The sequence below is a fragment of the Heloderma suspectum genome, chromosome 2 (genome assembly GCF_057233095.1).
Source record: "Heloderma suspectum isolate Gila_16-S chromosome 2, 16-S_ref, whole genome shotgun sequence".
In the NCBI taxonomy this organism is placed as follows: domain Eukaryota; kingdom Metazoa; phylum Chordata; class Lepidosauria; order Squamata; family Helodermatidae; genus Heloderma; species Heloderma suspectum.
This window is the reverse complement of record NC_139459.1, coordinates 99,228,219-99,251,813: the sequence shown is the minus strand read 5'-3', so window position 1 is coordinate 99,251,813 and position 23,595 is coordinate 99,228,219. Positions and strand designations below refer to the sequence as shown.

General features: G+C 43.4%; 1 protein-coding gene across 1 annotated transcript in view; it reads left to right on the top strand.

Annotated features, from left to right (window-relative positions):
• RORB (RAR related orphan receptor B) overlaps positions 1-23,595 on the top strand; it is a gene marked incomplete at its 5' end in the record, with an annotated part of 70,186 nt that overhangs the window by 5,298 nt on the left and 41,293 nt on the right. Inside the window, 2 exons of the mRNA XM_084829663.1 lie at positions 3,045-3,186; positions 15,792-16,193. Of these exons, the coding sequence (XP_084685789.1) occupies positions 3,045-3,186; positions 15,792-16,193 (544 nt within the window). The remainder of the gene's footprint in view (positions 1-3,044; positions 3,187-15,791; positions 16,194-23,595) is intronic.

The following is a 23,595-nucleotide window of genomic DNA, read 5'->3' as shown; positions in this document are numbered from 1 at the left end:
TGATTGTTTAAAACCCAAAGACAAATCAGAGCAAAAATTGCTTTTAGAATAAAAGGAGTTCCTTGTCTTCCTATGCTATCTAACCAGCAGTGCTCCAAGTCTCAGCTCTGTTTAGATGTGATTAGCATTAATGGCTACCCTTGTGTGTGCCTTATGGGCAGATGATCCCCTCAGCTGTGCTACATGTAGACAGCTCATGGAGATAAGGAGAGGCTCTTCCACTTCAAGCAGGTTTAACCCTATTGTTTTTGAACCGGTTTTAAACTATCAGATCAATTAGCCTAATCCCTTCTGCTGCAGCCCTGGTGTGGTATGGTGTGGTGTGGAGGGGGCAAAATGCCAGCTTCCATTTCAGCATCACAGTGGGAACTATTTCAGAGGTTCTCCAAGTTGTTCTCTGATCTCAGGCTACATACATGCTTCTTACCAAATGTCTTAGGATATGTGTTATTGATATTAGTAGAACTATTTGTTCTGCATGAACAGAGAACAGCCTTCGAACAGACACAGACACACACACCCCTCCTTCATAGGATTTTCTTTAAACTTCCAGTTCAAATGATCGGCAGCTTTGTGGGGTAAGAGGAGTTTTTAAATCCAACAGGCAAGTTGGTTTTTTCCCCCCTGGGCCACACAAAATCTGCCAGCTGTGGCAGGAGTTCACAATTTACCACCCTATGAAAGTGGGGAAAGTATACATTTACCATAAAGTGTGGTAAATATACATTTACCAGCAAATGCATCACTTTAATCTAAATGCAATGACTCAAATCTGCAATGCAATATTATACACGCTACTCAGAAGTGCAATTGCATTCAACAGGGCTTAGTTCCAGGTAAGCATGTATTGGATTGGAGCCTAAACATTCTTAGGAATGTAATGACAGTCACAATTGCATTTAAGATTTGTTAGTTTCCCCAGTGTAACTCTCACATCATATATTTTATCTTGCTGTTTCTTTCCTTGTTGCACCTCTGACAATACTTGCTCTTTTTGCCCCATTGCTGTACTGTGTCAATGGGTGGATATAAAGAATCATTTTCCACATGGTAATTTGCCTGCGATGCATGAGGTTGCTTGATAAGCTGTATTATCCTACCAAGACAGTGCTCAGGAGAATTTTCCCACACATCAGGAACAATGTATATGGGTTGGATCCAGTTTTAGACTAGATTGACTTCACAGGCAGTAGTGGACTTCCCCACCCCTTCTTCCCACAGCAGGCCCTCCAGCACCCTTAAAGTGTTACACAGAGAATCAGGAGACCCTGCTGAATGGGGAGCGGGAATCCCCAAAAACTGGGCAGAGGGACCTTATATGAGTAGAGCTCTTCCCTTCGCCGAAGGCAGATTCTGGATCCAACCCCATATATGTAAAAATGTGTGTTAAATGGTCATTTGTATCCACCTAACAATCTTTTCAACTCTCATAGTGTCCATTAGCACATTGTTTTGTATTACATTTGGGAAGAGCCATAGCTCAGCAGTAGAAGCATCTGCTTTGCATACAAAAGGTCTCAGGTTCAATCCCCAGCACATCCAAATAGGGCTGAGAAAGACTTCTGTCTGAAACTCTGGAGAATCAGTGCAGACAAAACAACTTCGTATTTCCCTACATTTCCTTGTTGGAGTTTCCAGTCCCAGTTTGGTCCCAATTTCATAAGTGATGTGCTGGCCAAGGAAAGAGGGAAACCTGCTCTATTGACTAAAACGAAATCCAAACTACAGAGGTTTGTTAATATTCATGCATCTGGGAGGGATTGGATGAAGTGGAACACTTCCCCTGCCTCCATCTTGACGATAAATATATGTCTCTTGAAAAGAGAGATGCCCAGGTTTTCTAAATGCTATGCTCTCTGCCCTGAAATCCCTGCTCCCTAAATTCAACTGAACAGAGGTTGGCTGTGGTTTCTCAATGGTTAGTAAAAGTCTTTCTTTTGCATATTTAGGAGCAATTTAATCTTTAGTATAGGTAGGGATGTACAAATCTATCTGTTTCACTTTCTCCTACATTCATTTTTTTTAAATCTCATTTTTTGTGTGTCCTCTATATAAGGAAATTTGCACATTTTGGTAAATTCTTATCAAAAAAAGAAAAAAAATGATATTTCCAGCCATTTGTACCAGCCAAATTCAATAGGTACAGCTATTCCCAGCATGGAGAGAACCATGTTATACTTGACAGCCATATAGTTGTTAAAATTGAGAACCAGTCAGAAAAAAAGAGATGGCAACCCTAATTCAGCACCACAAACATGCCTGAAAACAAAGGGATTAAAACCCAAACTTTTAAGAGCTAAGCACAAAGTCTTGGGCCTGGATGAACGAATCTGTCAGTTTTGGTTTCTTCCACATTCAGGTTTTTTTTTTAAATCTCAAGTTCTTTCCACCCTGATTATAACGAAATTTATGAATGTTGATAAGTTTATATATATTTTTATATTTATATATATATATATATATATATATATATAACACGAAATTCTCACCATCCCTGATTTTATGGCTGAGAAAGGGGGGGGGGGTAATCATGATTTGATTCTTACAACAGACATGTGAGGTAGGTTAGGCTGAGGGTGTAAGTAGACCAAGATTGCCCAGAGTTTCATGGTTGAGTGGGGATTTGAGTCCAGATATCTTGGGCTGAAGTTCACTATTTTATGGCTTTACTTGTACATGGCAAAATCGGTTTTCAAAACTTACAACACACTGCAAACCATTTTCACTGAGTTGAGAGCCAGTGTGGTGTAGTAGCTAGAGTGTTCGACTGGGAGCTGGGAGATCTGGGTTCTAGTCCCCAATCGACCATGGAAGCTCACTGGGTGTCTTTGGGCCAATCACACACTCTCAGCCCAACCTACCTCACAGGGTTGTTGTTGTGAGGATAAAATGGAGAGGAGGAGGATAATATAAGCCGCCTTGGGTTCCTTGCAAGAGGAAAAAAGGTGGGATATAAATGCAATAATAAGTAATAAATAAATAAATGGTGTTAGAGTTCCATCTTGTATATAGTGATCCAGCTGTTTCTCTCTTTCTCTTGCTAGGGATTCTTTAGGAGGAGTCAACAGAACAATGCCTCATACTCCTGCCCAAGACAGAGAAACTGTTTAATTGACAGAACCAACAGAAATCGTTGCCAACACTGCCGACTGCAGAAGTGTCTTGCCCTAGGAATGTCTAGAGATGGTAAAGAGCTTGCTTCCCACTTCACAGATCAATCCTTTGAAACTGTATTTCATTGCACTCTGTTTTTACCTTGCAAAGAAAGGCATCTTACTGCTCTATAACACTGATTATTGCTGTTCCCCAAACCTAAAGCATTTTTAATAGGGTGTCTATGGTGCAAACAGAGAAGCAAATAACAAAGGAAAAGAGGGCAACGTGAGAATGGTGAAATGGTTCCAAACAAGAGATGTTACACTGGAGGATTTGAAACAGAATTGCTGATATGCATTAGGCCACAGTTCTACTGAATCATAATATGAGGGAGAGTGTGTACACAGCCTCAGCTGTTTTAAAATATTTTTACTGCTGCCAGTCACCTAGCAGGATGAGCAACTGCTTCACATTTAAAACCCATTTAAAGCTTGCCTAGTCAGCCTGGTTGTCACTGCAGCAAGCATTTTCAAAACATCTCTGGCTGTGCACACACTTTTCCCCTGCTTGCAACAAGGCTGTGTGGGACTGTGACCTTAGTAACTGCCAGGTTATTTCAGAGAAGAGGTCAGGCCAAAATGGATACCCAGCAGAACAACAGCTTTGGGCTTCTCCACACAGAGGCTTTTTATCCCGCAATTTTACCAGGCTTCTACTTCCCTGTTCTTTGTGAGATTAAGATTGGCCCTTTACATGCACTTCCCTTTCCTCCTGCCTTCCCCCCCCCCACTTTATTTGCGAGTTCTATATGTCCCATTATACAGCCAATAGATGGTGCTGTGGTATAGCTCTTATTATTATTCCTCCTTTTATGGAGACATTCAACACACTATATTTTAAGGGCTCATTATCTCCAATCTTAAAAAAAAATGGGGGAAAGGTCAGAAGACACGGGAGAGGCCCTGGAAGCTGACAAAGTCATGTAAAGGACCTTCCGTGAGTAACCAATCTCAATCACAGGATAAAAGCCCCACGTGAAGAAAGTCTTTACTGCTAGGGCCAGTCTAGAACAGCAGTAGTAGCATAGCGAATTGCTTCAGTTCAGACGCAGCACCACCTATGGTTGGAATAGCAACATAACAGTTAAGTTTCCTATATCACATCTCCCTTCCAGTTACTTTTAGCCCTTACTATACGCATCCTACTTTAGATATTCAATGTGTCTGATGATAATAATAATAATCCTCAAAACAAACAGGTTTCCTGACAAGCCAACCACAACAAGTAACAACTTGGCCACTCAGCTGTCTTTCAGTGTTTAACTCTGGCTGAGTTGCCATGGTTAGATCTCCTCATGCTGTGCCTAGAGGCACGTGGGGAATTTTTTTCTCATATTTGTCCAGTTTCTGTATTAACTATGCATTCTGTGGTTTCTAGTGAATTCTTCTTCATTGGTTTTGATAATATAGTATCTGGGTGATGGATTGTGCTTCATGATTGCTGGGTTTTTCTGCTTGACCTGCAAAATTCTCATGTAAGCACTTTATGGTTTATTTTCTTTACTTCTGCCTGATCAACCACACAGTCTGGCCTATTCTGTGGGTCTATCGAGGTTGAAGCTTTCTGGAGATAAAAACTTTGCCATGGCAAGCAATTCTTGTACAATCTTTAAGGCTTAGACTTCTGACACCACGCCACATTATTTCAGAGAAGAGGTCAGGCCAAAATGGATTCCTAACAGAACAACAACTTGATGACGAAGGTCAGTCAAAAACAATACCTGACAGCCTCAGTTCAGACACAGTGTCACCTATGGCTGGAATAGTGACATAACAGATAAGCTCTCCATTACAGTAACCAACCGGATTTGTTCCAAAGAATGGGTCTCAGAACGAGACAATGCATCTTACTTTCCCAATCAGCAGTTAAAATAATATGCAAGCTTTTGAATGACAGTCTTCTTCAGAGAAAGAGTATTCCTCAGAGCAAGAGTAATAAAAGGGAAATGTTTTGTTAAATGCTCATGTTGTCAGTTCCTGAGATTAGTCTGAAGCTCTTTAAAACAAAGGAACCAAGAGGCTGGAGCAAAGCCTGCTAATTAGGTTGCAAAGAAGCCTAGCTCAGAGGTCTTAATTTCACAGGCCCTCCAGAGATATAGTAGGGTATGCAAAATATCCTACAAGTTGGAATAACAACAACAACAACAATAAGGGCAACTTTCCCTCATTGGTACCTTTCATTTTTCTTGCAAGGCAGATCTGGCACTGTGAATGCATAGACTATTCATAAATTTGTGTCTGATCTGTCAAGATACAGACCCTTGTCAGGGTTGGTCTGTAGCAAAGAGCAAGTAAGACAAAATGGTTTGGCTGAAGCATTATTTCCCAATGGCTGCGTTCAGATATCACACTAAACTAAGGATTGCCAAGACATAAATGAGCCTAGCCTCCTCCCAAACCTCCTCCTCCCACACAGCCAAGAGGAAGACTTAATAAGCATTCTTTCCCACTTCGAGGGAGCAATCCTATGGCCGCTAGACAGCAGCTAGACGGCCACAAGATATCGTGTTATCTGGGAACTGACCTCGGAGCCTGCGCTCTGAGGTTGGTTCCTGGAGAACCAACCTCCCCCTACTTTTGCGCTGCCTCGGAGGCAGTGCGGAACAGCCCCGTGCTCCGCACTTGCAAGCGGAGTGCGAAGTGGCCGAAAAGGGGCATGGCAGGGGGTGTTCTGGGGTGGGGAGGCAGAAATGCTGTATGACACATCCTCCTTCCCCGCTCCGTCCTCCTACGGCTAGACAGCCACAATCGGATGTCTAGCAAAAAATGCAGAGCAGGAGAAGCGCGAAGGGAACGATCCCTTCTGTGCTTCTCCTGCCCTGTTTTGGATAGGCGGTCCGAGTGTGGAGGCGGCCGCCCATCTGGTTAAGATTGTGCCCTTAGTTAATCATGGCTTCCTAAGTCATCCAATTCTGAACCAGGTGACATGGTTAACATTAGCTATGGTTAGTTTATACAGCCAGCTTTAGAAACCATAGTTTGAAGTTGCCTGCCTTAAGCTAACCAAAGTTAATTACAGTTTATTACTCTAAACAACATAACAAATCACAGTTAAGTAAAAGTGGAAGCTTCCAAACTCCTCCTCTTGGCCACATGGGAGGAGGCTAGGTTCATGCATCTCTCACTAAACCATAGTTTAGCATGAAGTCCAAACACAGCCATTCTCTAGCTGCTACAACCCCTTAGAACGGGGGTGGGCAACTTGTGGTCTACCAGATCTTTTGGCCTTCAGTTTCCATCAGCTCTAGGCAGCATAGCCAATGGTGAGGAATGATGGGAATTTTAAGTCAAAACATCTAGAGGGGCACAAGTTGCCCACCCCTGCCTTAGAATCTTGCTGCCATGTATTTATCATATCACTTTTTTCCCCTCTAGAATGTGTTATAAAAACAAAAGTTTTTCACTTACTGTATAGTAATATGATCCTTTAAAGAGATTAGAATAATATAAGATTATTTATATTTAAGTTTAGATTTATAATATATTTGTGTACAGTATTTACTACACAAGTTGGTTTTGAAATGTAATTCATGATTAAAGGTGCTAGTCAGGCTGAGGTCACTGAACTTGAGCCGGACATCCTGGAGCGTGAAGTCAAGTGGGCCTTAGGAAGCATTACTAACAACAAAGCTAGCGGAGATGACAGTATTCCAGCTGAGCTATTTAAAATCCTAAAAGATGATGCTGTTACAGTGCTGCACTCAATATGCCAACAAATGTGGAACACTCAACAGTGGCCACAAGACTGGAAAAGGTCAGTTTACATTCCAATTCCAAAGAAGGGCAACGCCAAAGAGTGTTCAAACTACCGTACAATTGCGGTCATTTCACATGCCAGCAAGGTGATGCTCAAAATCCTACAAGCTAGCTTCAGCAGTATGTGAACTGAGAACTACCGGAAGTACAAGCTGGGTTCCGAAGAGGCAGAGGAACTAGAGATCAAATCACCAACATTCGCTGGATCATGGAGAAAGCAAGAGAATCCCAGAAAAATGTCTATTTCTGCTTCATTGACTACGCTAAAGCCTTTGATTGTGTGGATCACAACAAACTCTGGCAAATTCTTAAAGAGATGGGAGTACCAGACCACCTTACCTGTCTCCTGAGAAACCTGTACGAGGGTCAAGAAGCAACAGTAAGAACCAGACATGGAACTACCAAGTGGTTCAAAATTGGGAAAGGAGTATGACAAGGCTGCATATTGTCGCCCTGCTTATTTAATTTAAATGCAGAGTACATCATGAGAAATGCTGGGTTGGATGAATCACAGGTCGGAAGTAAGATTGCCGGGAGAATTATCAACAACATCAGACGATACCACCCTAATGGCAGAAAGTGAAGGGGATCTAAAGATCCTCTTGTTGAGGGTGAAAGTGGAGAGTGCAAAAGCTGGTTTGAAACTCAACATTAAAAAAACGAAGATCATGGCATCTGGCCCCATCACTTCCTGGCATATAGAAGGGAAAGAAATGGAAGCAGTGACAGTTTTTACTTTCTTGGGCTCCAAGATCACTGCAGACGGTGACTGTAGCCATGAAATTAAAAGACGCTTGCTCCTTGGGAGGAAAGCTATGACAAACCTAGACAGCATAGTAAGAAGCAGAGACATCACCTTGCCGACAAAGATCTGTATAATCAAAGCTATGGTTTTCCCAGTAGTAATGTATGGCTGTGAGAGCTGGATGATAAGGAAGGCTGAGCGCCGAAGAATCGATGCCTTCGAACTGTGGTGCTGGAGAAGACTCTTACGAGTCCCCTGGACTGCAAGGAGGTCAAATCAGTCAGTCCTAAAGGAAATCAACCCTGACTGCTCATTGGAAGGACAGATACTGAAACTGAAGCTCAAATATTTTGGCCACCTAATGCAAAGAGAAAACTCTCTGGAAAAGACCCTGATGCTGGGAAAGATTGAAGGCAAAAGGAGAAGGGGACGGCAGAGGATGAGATGGCTAGATAGCATCACCGATGCAATGAATATGAACTTGAGCATGCTCCGGGAGAGAGTGGAGGACAGAAAGGCCTGGCGTGCTATGGTCCATGGGGTCACGAAGAGTCGGACACGACTTAACGACTGAACAACAACAACAACAGGCTGAGGAAAGATAATAACTGTTTTCCTTTAAAAAAAATACATGCAATTTTCATTTATTTATTTATTTAAAACATTTTTTGGCCGCCTTTCAGGGCAGAAGCCCTCCCAAGGCGATTTACAGCAATAGAATACATAAAAACAGTAAAGGGCGCAATCCTATGGCCGCTAGACAGTGGCTAGATGGCCATAGGATTGGTCGGTCCCCAGAAACTGCCTCTCCATTCCCTCCCCTGCCACCTTGTAGACAGCACAGATCATCCCTGCACTCCGCTCTTGGAAGAGCAGCATGGAGTGGGCAAAAGGGGGCATTCCCAGGGCAGGGCAGGGTGGGGCGGGCATAAATGCAGGTATGACACTTCCTATCTGTCGTCTGGCCTTCCCACCCCACACTCTGATGTCCCACAGCTAGACAGCTGAAATTGGCCGTCTAGCCACAGATGCAGGGCTGCTGGGGCACCGAGGAGATGATCCCCTCCATGTTCCTCCCACTGTGCATTGCATAGGTGGTCGCCTCCAAGTTCGGAGGCAGCTCTCCGCATAGGATTGCTCCCTAGAATATTAAAAGTGATAAAAACATAAACACAATAAAAACAACAATAAGAGCCGACAATAAAACCATCAGCAATGATAACAGCAGTAACAGCAATAATCGCAGTTATATCAAGAAAAGGCCAAGGTAAAATAATATGTTTTCAAGGCCTTCTTAAAAACCTACAATGACAGAGCATGGCAGACCTCCGACGACAGCTTGTTCTAAAGGTGTGGGGCCACTGAAGAGAAGGCCCACTCAGATGTGATCTAGGCCTCTTCCTAGAATCAGGGAGCAGCAAGAGGTATACCCTCAACTTTTTAATTACCTCCAGACCATCCAGAAAGCTGAAACTGGGTACACACCTAGGTGGAGATACACTCATCATTACTAAACATTTTTAACTCACTGTCAAAACCTGAAGCATAAAGTGTGCCTCATAACATAGCCCAGCAATTCAGCACAAGCCAAGTTGCATGTCAGGCAGAATGTTGGGTTGTGGAAGTTCCTTTCCTGTTCAATTTAATTTTAATTTAACGTTTAAATTTAATTTAATTTAATGTTCAATTTAAGGGATGGGTACACCCAGTTTCAGCAAAGATCACAGCTCAGAGAATGTAAGCTTCATTTATTTCATTTTAAAAGTGCTTGTGCTACCACCACCAGTAAAAAGGTGGCTGTTACCTAATCATAGAACAAGAAGGCAATGACTGTTGTCCAATTTGTTAGGGATTTTTTAAATAATATGGCAAGCAGAACTGATGTGGCCTCTACATCTAGCAGACTTCGAGTGTGGAAAGGAAGTAGGAAAGAAAATGTGTTTTCTGTCTGAGGGCAAATTCCCAGAGCCTTTGGCACACGGCTGATGTTTTCTATACAGGCTTACTTTTTGTATTAACCTGGAATCAAGTGAGTTTAAAGGGATGCAGTCATCTGAATGCTCTCTCATGGGCACAATTCACAATTTGAGCACACAGCCATTCAAGCAACATAATTTGTGTGTGCGTGCAGGTGCTTGGATCTCAACTTGTGCCCATGGCAAAGTGCTCCATGGCAAAGTACCCCACTCAGTTTTGCTTCCATAGTCTGCTTCCATAGTCATGTGAGCCAGATTTGTATGCTGGCAGAGGGCAAATTATAGCACATACAATGGAAGGCAAGTTAGCTACCCTTTAGAGACAAGGCAGTTCTCTGCCAGAGCTCTAAAAATACAGACAGGATATGGATACAGATGACCATTTTACCACCTTTTGCCTGTTATATTTTCTGCTCCCTCCCTCTCCTGCTTGCCAGCCATAGCAGAATAGAAAGGCAAGATTTAAAGGTTAGTACCGGGATAAGAGATAGGAACACAAATTGCCAGAAATCCTTCAGCATTGTAGCCCCTTAAACATCAGTGTTACACCAACCATAAGTTACAATAAATCACATTTGGTGTGAGCCTGGCTACAGCTTTCCAGTCGTGTTTTCTAGTATCTTAGAAATGTAGGCTGCAATCCTATTCCCAATTTATGTGAGAACAAGACCCACTGAATTCAATGGAACATACTACTGGGTAGATATACATACGATTGCACTGCTAAAGCACCTTTAAGGCGGATGCTAGTATTGCTTCCTACATAAGCCTTATTCAGGGCTCTGTTCAAATACTGCCATATAGCAATGTGCGAGGAGGGAGGGCATTCACAACACGCTCGCTGTGGCCTCTCTCCATCCCTGTTCTCCTCTCCCTTCTCATGTTGAGGACGATCTTCTGAAGCAGAGGGGCTGGTCTTTCTGTGGAGACTCTTTGCGCAAAGTAGAAACCTGGAAAATTTTGCAAAGAGGGTGACAACAATGGGGACGGAGGGGGCAGAGCTAGTGTGCTCACGCTTGCCCTCCCTCCTCACATGCCATTATAAAGCAGTGTTTGAATGCCTGAACAGGGCTATGGTGTAACGCTACTTTAAAAAAGGTATCCCCAGCCAGTTGTGTCCGACTCTAGGGTGTGGTGCTCATCCCCATTTCTAAGCCGAAGAGCCAGCGCTGTCTGAAGACGCTTCCATGGTCATGTGGCCGGCATGACTGAACACCGAGGTGCACAGAACGCTGTTATCTTTCCTGCCGAAGTGGCACCTATTTATCTACTTGTCAGAGTGGACACTGAGCCCATAGAATCCCAGAGTAGTTCTGATTCTGAGGAAGAGAGGTCACTCCTGGGAGAGGAGCGTGCTCATCTTTTCCAGGGCCAACAGCTGACAGAGATTCCTCCCACCGGCATTCCTAGCTTAGATAGCAGTCCTGGGAGTGACAGAGCATGGGAAGCAGACTTGCTGGACGCGCGACACCGACGCAGAGAGCGGCGCCAAATGAAGGGCGCAGAAAGGAGGCATAGTGCCCGGTTGGCACGCAAACAACGGTTGCGCACAGAGGATCCAAGGGAAAAGGGGAGGGACTCTCCCTAGCCCTTAAGTTCAGGGTCTGCCAGTGATTCCCTTTCAAACAGGGACCAACTGCTCCAACTTAGGGCATAGGTACTCTGCTGCTCATATCTAGTTGCTAACAGTAGAGTTGTTAAGTTGTAAAAGAGGAATAAAGCTTTGAAAAGAATCCCTTTGTCTGTGTCTGGACTTGGCTACTGGATTAGACTGAGAGAGGCCTCCAAGGAGCTCTTGACACTACTTGCAATTTCTTGCTTTCGAACTGCTAGGTTGGCAGGAGCTGGGACTGAAGACGGGAGCTCACTCCGTCACGCAGCACTCGGGTCTCGAACTGCTGTCCTGCCGACCTTCCAGTCTGCAGTTCAGTGTCTTAACCACTAAGCCACCGCGGCCCCAACCACTAAGCCACCGCATCACTAACGCTACTTTAGTGTTGCCAAAACGACATGTGGCATTATTGTAATTAAGAATTAAGTTCATTTTAGCTAAATATAGAAGTAACTATCTGATCAGTTTCATCTCTCCACACAAACACCCTAGACCAGTGGCCCTCCAGATGTTGTTGGTTTGCCTGTTCAATTTAATTTCAAATTGAACAGGAAATCCATTGCCCAAGCCAGCATAGCCTATGGTCAGGGGTGATGGGAGTTGTAGTCCATCAACTGGATGGGCACAGGTTCCTCACCCTTACCCAAGACCAGCCTTCTTCAACATGGCCGTGTTGCCTGGGGAGGATGGGAGTCGTTGTTCAAGACATCTGAGAGCACCAGGTTGGGGAAGACTTCACTATACTGTTGAGAGCATACCATCAAACTGAGGAATAGCACTGTGTGCACATTACTTTTGCTCTGCCTATTGCAAATGATGTAGAGGTAGCTTTGCATTATGATTTTGACTTATTCCAACAGAGGCACAATTTTCTCCCTTTCTCCTCAGGAGGAATGAACACATTTAGCACTTTAAGATTATGTGTTGCAAATGTATGTCTGGAAAGTAATCCATGAATGTTGCTTCTTGAGAGGAAATGCCATTCCTATACAGTGTTTACATTCAAGTCTGTTATTTCCCTCTAGGCCTTAACTGTAACCTGTAACATTCTTTTTTTTTTCCATTCAAAATAAGTATGTGAAGATAACAGCCCCGTTGACAGGTTGTGATAATAGGGCTTTAGGGCTTGTTATCTTCAGAAGGTACTAATCCTGTTAGTGCACAGATTAAAGGTTTGGGGAAAATTGATAAATCACACAGGATACAAATCTGAAGGCTGCACTTTTTTTTAATATTGCTCTGGTTTGCTGTTTGGTGAACATGGAGAGATGAAAAAGAAATAGCAGGCCTGCTCATTATTGACAGCAGGGAGATGGCTGCCTGGCACATTTACTTGGAAGTCTGTCCTGTTGATTTCAATGGAAATTACTTTTGTGTAAGTGACTGGGGTGAGGATCAGAGCCTAGGCCCTAAGGCTTTGTCTGTCAAAAAATTTAGCAGCAGACACTCTGCCCATGTAAGAGAACGGGTTACCACTTTGTGGTGGTGATATCATATGCTCCAAATCTCCCTGTCAGTTAGATTTGCTAACCAGAGCTTCCAATACCATGTGTCCTCCATCATTTCAGAGATGAAAATAGGGACAGATGAGTGTGTGTGTTGGTGTGTATATACTTATTTTTATGGTTTTAAAAAAATTATTTAGAATATTTATATCCCACCTTTCCTCAGCAAAGCTCAAAGTGGCTAACAAAAGTATTTTTAGCCAAAGCAAAAGTATTTTTAACCAAACCGAAAGAATATTATCTTGGGTTTAAAATCAATGGAGAATAATCTATTGCCAAGTAAAACATAACATGATTGTTCTGCAATATATTATCAACCATACAAAATATATAGTTTAATAAAATTAATAAACTTAATAACAACTAAAATATTTATGACAGCAACAAAAAACTAACCAGTAGGCCCAAATACAACATTCATTAGTCAAACACCCTTCTAAATTTATTTTATGGCAGGGATGGGCAACTTGTGGCCCTTCAGATGTTTTAGCCTACAGCTCCCATAATCCCTCACCATTGGCTTTGCTGGATAGGGTTGACAGGAGTGATACCGTCACCCCTATCCAATTGTGTTTTATGGATTTATATGCCATCCTTCAATCACATTTCCAGGATGGCTAAAAAGGACAGGCAACATGTTTCCTGGTGGACAAGAGAGGGTAGGACAAGAGAGACCTGATAGAATGGTTATCAAGAAGTCCCTAGCGCTGGTTACTTCTTGCCAAGCCTTAGACAATGAGAGCACCTTACACGGTGAAGAGCCTCCCTGGCAGATCTTAATGTACTAAGGAGAAGATAGTGGAGAAGATGTTCTTAACCCAGAACATGTAGAGCTAGGGATGGTGGAGAATTTCTCCACAGACCCCAGTGAGGCCAGCTTCAAAAGAATCTGGCCCCCAGAGTCCGTGGAGAAACAGATCGCTTACCTCTGCCTCCCTGAGGAATCCTCCCTGGCCGGATCTTCCCTGCTGGCCGGCTCCAGAGCACCAGCAACACGGCTGCCATTGCCGTATTGCTGGCTGGGCTGACTGACTCTGGATGCAAATGGCATAGCAGACGCCATCTGCAGCTGGAAAGCAATTAGATTAAGCTAAATGCAGCCATAAATGGCTGCATTTAGCTTAAACTAAGGGCTTTACAGTCGCAAATGGCATAGTGGATGCCATTTGTGTCCAGAGTCAGGTAGGCTATTGCTAGCCTATCGTGTGAAAAACCAGAGCCGCAAATGGTGTCCACTACACCATGATTTCTGTGAGTTTGCTGCAGTTAGAGGTTGTTTGGGGCACATGATGTTGTGGCCATCCTGCAGCCATCCCAGAGTTTTCTGCCAAAAAACCAGTTTTTCTGAGACTACTTTTAGTCTGATTGTTTTCCTTACTTTGGCTTGTCTGCACTGCTGTTGTGGTGTGTACCAACCTTCTGCATTTATTCCAGCATTATAGCCCTGCCCAGGGGTGTGTCTTTCATCTGGCCATGACCTCATTGACCCTGTTCAAGGGGTGTTTCCCCAATGTTTTCACTGCCTGTGTTTCCCCAATGTTTCCACCATTTTGTGCATTGAATAGGAGTAGCTATACTCCTATACCCCCTATAGCACTATCGCGAAATAGTGCTATCGCAAAATAGCGCATTTGTACAGGAGTGCCTATACCTGCTATTGCGCTACTGCGGTTTTAGAGGGACAGTAATAAAAAATTTGGGGGAATCAGGCATAGGTTGCGAAGGCAGGTACTAACACACACTGGCCAGAGAAAGCAGAAAGGGTGGAACAAGTTGAGAGTGAGTGAGTGAGTGAGTGGGTGGGAGGGAACACGCTCTCTGGGTGGTGATGATGTGGATGAAACTCCACCCGGGAGCCACCCAAACAATTTGCGGTAAACTGCCTAGTGACCTGCCAAGAACCCCAGGCTAGCTTTGGGATAATCCAGGCTTTCTAGCCCCATGTGTCCCCAGACAGAGCAGATTCAACTCCAATAAAAACCACAGCAAAGTGTAGAGTGAACTAAACCCATCGCTGTGGAGATCCACCCCTAGAGTATAGAGTGGCTGTCTTTCCTTTTAGGGGCAGTGATTCTATGCCTTTAACAAGCAGAACTTCTCCTGGCATTTAGATAAAGAGATGGCAAACAAAACTTGCTTACTTCAGCTGTTAAAGGCACAGATTCTCTTCCCCATTTAAGCAAATGGAAAGAGAGAGCTAGTGTGTTTTAGTTACTTGAGTATTTGGCTTTAGTTAATTGAGTACTCTTCCATGAGTTCTCTAAGCAGTCGTGGACATGCACTTTTAGCCTCATTTTTTTCTCCTTCTGCATAGTAAGGGCCAAACCAGACATGACATGGGAGTTTCAAGACTGGAACCCCCAACATCTTTTTCTTTTTTACAAAAAGCAGCTGCAGATAGCCCCAGTGGTGATTGGAACCATGGTTCAGAGGCAGTGGGGTTCAACCTTTGTCCTCAGCTGTTTCCCTGCTGAAAATGGTTCCCTTGCCTGCTGTTTGCCCCCACTGGAAAACCTACAAGCATAGAGGACTATGCCTGGATGTTATTCCAATTGGGGCAAATATGAGATTCAGGGTTTGCATGTGTGTGGGGGGGTGATTTTCAGCAAGAAAACAGTGTGCTGGGAAAGGGTTACCTCCTCCCTTGTGCCATGGTCCTAATCCAGATTGGGACATTCTGCAGCTGCTCCTTGTAAAAGAAAAAGTCATTGAGGGTGCAATCCTACGCATGTTTAGTTGGGGAAAAAAGAAGTCCTATAATTCCCAGCATGCCCCAGCTGGGTAGGGGATGCTGGAAGTTGAAGGATTTTTCTCTCTCAAAATATGTATGGGATTGCACCCTGAGAGTTCCAGTGATAGAACTCCCACATCACACCTAGTTTGAACCTAAGAAGAATATCAACAAGCTCCTTTACAGAATTGTTGTAAGGACGAATGAGCAAACCAATGTGAAACACTTTGCACCCTACATGTTGTATGGGGCTAATTGAAATTACAAACAAACACCAGACAACAATATTTTTCTTGGTTGATCTGTTTCAGCTGTAAAATTTGGAAGAATGTCCAAAAAGCAGAGAGACAGCCTGTATGCTGAGGTACAGAAGCATCAACAGCGACTGCAGGAGCAACGGCAGCAGCAGAGTGGCGAGGCTGAAGCCTTGGCCAGAGTCTACAGTAGCAGCATCAGCAATGGCTTGAGCAACCTGAACAATGAAACTGGTGGCACGTATTCAAATGGGCATGTCATTGACCTGCCAAAGTCTGAGGGTTATTATAATGTGGATTCTGCCCAGCCCTCCCCAGATCAGTCTGGCCTAGACATGACTGGAATCAAACAGATCAAGCAGGAACCTATTTATGACCTCACTTCGGTACCAAACTTGTTTACCTATAGCTCTTGCACCAATGGGCAATTAGCTCCAGGAATAAGTGTGGCAGAAATAGGTAAGAAAAAACCTTCATTTAACATTCAACATAACGTTCACAATGACAGTGTGTATATATTTTTGAACTGTGAGGCTTCATTTGGAATGGGTTGATCCTGAGACATATGTCTGACTGGGTTTGTTGTGGATTCAGTTAACAGAATTCTAAAATGTTTACATTGCTTAAACGGAGCAATTCATGATCTGTTTATGAAGCTAGAACACCAAAGCCACTGATGAATCAATCAAGTGATAATTACTAAATAGGGAGCTTGTATCAAATGAGCTCATTATCAGGAGGGTTTAATGATCTTTTTGACAACTATACACATTCTTGTCAACAAAGAGCTCCGAAGGTGGATCATTAATAGAACTAGCTCTGAAATAATTACAATGCACAACTTCACTCTGTGATCTTGCATTCAATGCTCTGAATATATGCCAGTAAAATTACAGTCAGGAAGGATCTGGGTTCGAACTGTCTGTGTAAAATCTGTGGAGAATTTGGTTTCATGTGTTATGTATCATTTGTTCAGTGGAGCTTCTGATAATTGGCAATGTCACCTTATTATGTGTCTTAGTGAGCAATGTTTCCTTCATACTAGTAACTACAGAAACCATCCAGTTATTAACCTTTGCTTCCAGCCACTGCATGTCGTACTGATCCTCTAGGACTGAGTTTCTCATTTTTTTTGAACTTGTCCTCTACTTTCAAACTTACATGACCCTCTCGCCCCAAACACTATAGTCCACAAAAGCTTATGCCAGAATAAATTTGTTAGTCTTTAAGGTGCCACAAGACTGTTTTTGAGTGTCTGCTAGATGTGCAAGTCTTAGTTTACACCTAGGATTCTGGGACAAAGTAGTAATGACTGACCTCCATTTTTGGAAACAAAGTCCAGGAGTTACCCCTGCTTTGCATAACATCCAGCCTGATGAAGAGTTCTAGAGAACTTGAAAGCTTGCTCCCTATTTTGTGACATTTTGTTTGGTCCTAATTAAGGTATTTCCTAATTGTGGATTTTGGAATATAATAAAAATATTAACAAACATTTTAAATACACACAATAGCCAAATATTCCACTCCCAACATACAAGAGTTAAAAAAGTAGGTCTTCCAGATCATAGAATAATAGAGCTAGAAGCAACCTTAAAGTCCATCTAGTCCAACCGCCTGCTAATGCACAGCATCCTTAAATAGGTGGCTATCCAACCTCTGATTAAAAGCCTCTAACAAAGTAGATAATCAAGCATAGCTTCTAGACAGTCTCACCACCTCCCTTTCTAGAAATTAACAACACCAGAGGTAGTTGGAGCTGAGAAATTAGAGGAAACCAAAGGCTACCACCATCTTTGCTTCTGTGCTTTTATTAGCAGCCTAGCATGCGAAAATTAAGCAGGAATCATTTCCTGGCATGGAGTCAGAATGATGGGGAAAACTTCATCTATGGGCCAGTTAAAAAAAAAAAGGTGACAGCCTTAGGAGGCAGCATCCCTGAAAACTGCAGAACTGGTTCTGATCCAACCAAACCATGAAAGAATTGCAAGATTCTTAAAATGGAAATATCATATTAAAGTTTGTTTGATCTAGTTACATTAGTGATATACAAAGTATGAGCCAGTGGTTCAGAGGGGATGGAGAATACAATAGTTACCCTGTTAGGTTTCCCGCCATCCCATGAGAAAGCCTGATTGAAGGTTGAAAAGGTTCTAACTACATTTTCCAGATTGGGATTATAGCACTCAGCTCCTTGCAAATCTAAACAATGCTTCCTTTTGCTTTAAAGCTGCATAAAAGCCTTGAATGCTGTGCTCTCTATGCACATTACTAGCAGTGGCTTTTAAAGCATGCTTGCCAAGAGAAGCTTGTTCTGGTATGTATAGGATTGCCAGATCCTGAGTAAATGGGAAATCCTGTGCCTTTAAATGCTGTATAGTGAGTAAAAGTTTAGCAGGTGCTGCTGGAAAAAAAAGCTGCCTGATGCACCTGCCAAATCTTTCCTTGCTCTGATGTCTTTAAAGGCTCACAGGAACTTTTTTAGGAGTGGAGCTGGAAAGCCTTGCTTCTTTTCAAAAGCAGCTGCTTGTTTTTCCAAAGATACAAACTCTCCCAAAGTTCCCAGCTTAGTTCAATGGGGCTTAGTGTGTTGTTGTTTTTCCTTTGTGTACATTTATATATTTAAATGTACCAGTTTCATATTGATTTGAATTGGGAAGGTGATGGCATCCTTGAAAGAAACTAAGGAATTTTTTTTGCTAGAATGTTAAAAATGTTACATTGGAGATCCCTAGCCTGCTCACAGAGCTGGATTGGGGGGGGGGGGGACATGACCATTTAAGACAGTTTAGGTTTGTAGTGCAGAAATGCTCACTGAGTGCTATTCAAATGTCAGCACTTCAGACTAGATACGCTCTGCCTCACGCTCCTCCACAGAATTTACCCAAGGCAGCAGCTGTTCCAAGTTTGGGTTTATTTACTATGTGTCCTTCAATGAGCTACAAAAGATACCTCCTTTTTTTATGCAATTACTTTCAACTAGACTTCCCCCCCACACACACACACACACTGATTATTCTTGGGGCTTCTTGTTCCACTATCCCCTTTTATCTTTCTTACCCACAACTAATTTTTAACTAATTTCCCTCTTAGAGAACCATACTTCACTCTATCTTTAAAGATCCCTTGTAAACTTCGCAGTTATATTTATATGGATCAATGTTGCCATCTAGTGAGTTATTTAACTACTACTATAATCAGTCTTCCCAGATGCTATTGATATTGAGCACTATCTAAGTAACAGGGTATCTAGTTCTTTTAACGTTCTAATCCTACTCAATAATGATTCTGACACTGTGCCAAAATCAACTCAAAGGGTGCAGGTGTTCTCAGTGGTAAACTATATTAACTGTACAGGGTGCAGCAAACCTTGACCAAAAGTTCCTTCGAATTTCTATGCCTCAGCTCAACTCATTTTAGTAAAATAGATTGTTTACTAAGAAGTGAGCCTCACTTAGGACAATGGAAATTACTCCAAAGTTAGTGTGCAGATTGCAGTCATAAATGCACTCAGCTTTCCTTGAATTGAAACTTTGTACAATATAGATTGTAAACATCTTATTTCACTGCTTGGATGCTTCCAGATGAGGCTTTTAATGTCCATGCCTCATTTACAGAATTTTACAGGGGGCTCCAGATAATAACATCTTCAACCCATAACCATCCCATGTTTTCTCATCACTTCTTCCATCCTTTTTTCTTGCCACAGCAAACCCATTAAGGAAGACAAAAGCAGAATGCCTTTTGATAGCGCCTGGACCTCTCCATTTGGAAGCGCCCCATATCTCTTTTGCACTGAATTTTCATATTTTACAAAAGTGAAAAGTCACCTGATACATAGTCAGTTCTTCAGAAGAGCTTAATACAATCTCAGAATATGCTGTTTAAAATGGTTGAGCATACACTTATTTTGACTTACATTGGAAAAAACCAAATAAATTCTTCATGGTCTGCAGTTTAAGGCTCAACATAAAGACATAGGCCAATTTTTTGTAAATAACTTTAGCATATCATATGTATCACTCCTAACAGAGAACTTAGGTTGTGAGTGCCAACAGGATTGTAGCCAATATGGGGGTCCTGAGAAACAAGAGGAAAGTGTCAGCATGCTCAGGGTGTTCCCTGAGTTTGCAGAAGTACAAGCTTTTTCAGCACACTTATAAGGGTGGCATGGAGTGAAAAGGGGATGCAAAGAAAGCATAGGCTAGCAAACTTCTTAAATATTTTGGGGATGGGGATAGTGAACAGCAGAGATTTCTTTCTTTTTTTTTACTCCTTCAAACCTGCTTTTATCTATAAAGAACAATATTGTTTAGGAACCTGGAATGTCAGATCAATGAATCAAGGTAAGCTGGAGGTGGTCAAACATGAGATGGCAAGATTGAACATCGGCATCTTGGGAATCAGCAAACCCAAATGGACAAGCATGGGCAAATTTAATTCAAGTGACCATTACATCTGCTACTGTGGGCAAGAATCCCTTAGAAGAAATGGAGTAGCACTCATAGTCAATAAAAGGGTGGGAAAAGCAGTACTGGGGTACAATCTCAAAAACGATAGAATGATCTCAGTACGAATCCAAGGCAAACCCTTCAACATAACAGTAATTCAAGTCCATGCCCCAACCACTGATGCCGAAGAAGCTGAGGTTGATCGGTTCTATGAAGACCTACAACACCTTCTAGAACTAACACCAAAAAAAGATGTCCTTTTCATCATAGGGGATTGGAATGCCAAAGTAGGAAGTCAAGAAATAACCGGGATAACAGGCAAGCATGGCCTTGGTGTACAAAATGAAGCAGGACAAAGGCTAATAGAGTTTTGCCAAGAGAACACACTGATCATAGCAAACACGCTTTTCCAACAGCACAAGAGGTGACTCTACACATGGACATCGCCACATGGTCAATATCAAAATCAGATTGATTATGTACTTCGCAGCCAAAGATGGAGAAGCTCTATACAATCAGTAAAAACAAGACCTGGAGATGACTGTGGCTCAGATCATGACCTTCTTGTTGCAAAATTTCGGCTTAAATTGAAGAACGTAGGGAAAACCACTAAACCATTCAGGTGTGACCTAAGTCATATCCCTTATGAATATACAGTGGAGGTGAGGAATAGATTTAAGGGATTAGACCTGATAGACAGAGTGCTTGAGGAACTATGGACGGAGGTCCGTAACATTGTTCAGGAGGCAGCAACTCAATCCATCCCAAAGAAAAAGAAATGCAAGAAAGCAAAGTGGCTGTCTGATGAGGCTTTACAAGTAGCTGAGGAAAGAAGGGAAGTGAAAAGCAAGGGAGAAAGGGGAAGATATATCCAACTGAATGCAGAGTTCCAGAGAATAGCAAGGAGAGACAAGAAGGCCTTCTTAAATGAACAATGCAAAGAAATTGAGGAAAACAATAGAATGGGAAAGACTAGAGATCTTTTCAAGAAAATTGAAGATCTCAAGGGAAAGTTTTGTGCAAAGACGGGCATGATAAAGGACAAAGAAGGCAGGGACCTAACAGAAGCAGATGAAATCAAGAAGAGGTGGCAAGAATACACAGAAGAACTATACAGGAAAGATCTGAATGTCCCTGATAGCCATGATAGTGTGGTCACTGAACTTGAGCCGGACATCCTCGAGAGTGAAGTCAAGTGGGCCTTAGGAAGCATTACTAACAACAAAGCTAGGGGAGATCACAGTAGTCCAGCTGAGCTATTTAAAATCCTAAAAGATGATGCTGTTACAGTGCTGCACTAAATATGCCAGCACATTTGGAACACTCAGCAGTGGCCACAAGACTGGAAAAGATCAGTTTACATTCCAATTCCAAAGAAGGGCAACGCCAAAGAGTGTTCAAACTACCGTACAATTGCGCTCATTTCACATGCCAGCAAGGTTATGCTCAAAATCCTACAAGCTAGGCTTCAGCAGTATGTGAACCGAGAACTACTGGATGTACAAGCTGGGTTCCAAAGAGGCAGAGGAACTAGAGATCAAATCACCAACATTCGCTGGATCATGGAGAAAGCAAGAGAATCCCAGAAAAACGTCTATTTCTGCTTCATTGACTACGCTAAAGCCTTTGATTGTGTGGATCACAACAAACTCTGGCAAATTCTGAAAGAGATGGGAGTACCAGACCGCCTTACCTGTCTCCTAAGAAACCTGTACAAGGGTCAAGAAGCAACAGTAAGAACCACGCTGCACACCCTACTCATATCTAGCGTTCTTTCACTGGTATGAATTGCTGGGAGAATGAAAGCCTTGTGTGCTATTGCCACCAAAGTCAGTGATGAGTGGGAGGGGATGGAGCAGAAATGAAGGGAGAACTGAGAAACAGGGTGCAGAGGGATTTGTGGGGTACAGAATGATAAAAGGAGGCGGGAAACAGTGATGCAGAGGCCCCTGTGGTGGTGCATAAAGAGAGTACAATGGGGTACAAAGAGAAAACAGAAATAACATGGGATACAAAGAGATATGTGTGCTGTGGAAACAAAGGGGGAATAGCTGAGAGATGGGGCTGCAAACAAATAATGTGATAGGGAAATAGAGAAAGGGAGTAACAGAAATGGGGGTGCAGAGAAATCTATAGTGATAGAAACAGAGGTGTCTATGGGGTGTGTAGAGAAAAAGAGAAGGAACTAAAAGTGAGTGTAGAGCAGCGGTTCTCAACCTGTGGGTCGCGACCCCTTTGGGGGTCGAACGACCCTTTCACAGGGGTCGCCTTAGACCATCACTACGACAACTTGGAAGGGCTCAGCTGGGTGGATTACAGCGAGCCCGGCGGCTCCGACGGGGCGCGCCGCACGTCTCGCCAGCGCGACGCTTACGATATGCTCAGCTCCGACGGTGAGTGGAGGAGGCGTCGGGCCGACGGCGAGCTGCCGCCCCCGAGGGGGCTTTTCGGCCAGCCCCCACCGGCTTCTCTCTCCCTCACCACCCCGCTCCCGTCTCGCCTCGCTCTCGTCTCTTCGCTACACAAAGGCGTCGCTGTTGTGTCCCGCTGCTCCAGGGTGAGCTCAGAGGGGCTCCAGGCGCTGGACGGGACCGGCGGGGTTTCGTGGCAGACTTCGTGGGCAGGCTCCGCAACAGGCCCAGGGCTTGCCTCCGACCATGTGAAGAGTTCTGGAGACGGGCCTATCCAGGAGGCGAGGGAGGATAGGGATGGGGATGAGGATGAGGAGGTTGGTCTTGAGCCAACCCTTCGAGGTTAACCGTCAAAAGAAGCCCAAAATCTTTGGGTAAAATCCAACGAAAGCCCTACTTAAGGTAGACGCATTGAAATGAATGGGACTGACGTTCATAGAATCATAGAATAGTAGGGTAGGAAGGGTCCTATAAGGCCATCGAGTCCAACCCCAAGGTAGTCATGACGGTTTTAAGTCCTGTTCATTTTAATGGGTCTACTCTAAGAAGGGCTTTAGTTGGATTTTATCCAGAGTTGCTCAATTGCCCAGCTGTGGATTTTGAAGTTATTGCCTGGCTTTCCGCCCCTGTCTTGGCCTTTTACGTAAAGAGAGGAACGGTGTCTCTGAGCGTGTGCAGAGTTGCAGCTGTGAGAAGATGCAGAGTGGGCCTCTTGAGCATGTGCAAAGGTCTTGGGCATGTGCAAAATGGCCCTGTTGGAAGGGAACACTGGAGAGGCAGTCAAAGGGGGTGAGTGGGCTATGGGTGTCATTAAGGCTGCAATTAAATGTGTGCTTATGTGGGAGTAAGCTTACTTGAGAGTAAGCCCCTATTGAATTGACAGCGGGGCTCACTTCCTGGGCAGGGCCAAGGTATTTGGGTGCCTGAAGCAGAAAATCCAAACATAATTCTTCCTGCTACCAAGTTCATGCTAACATGGGACCTGACCCACCAAGACATGCT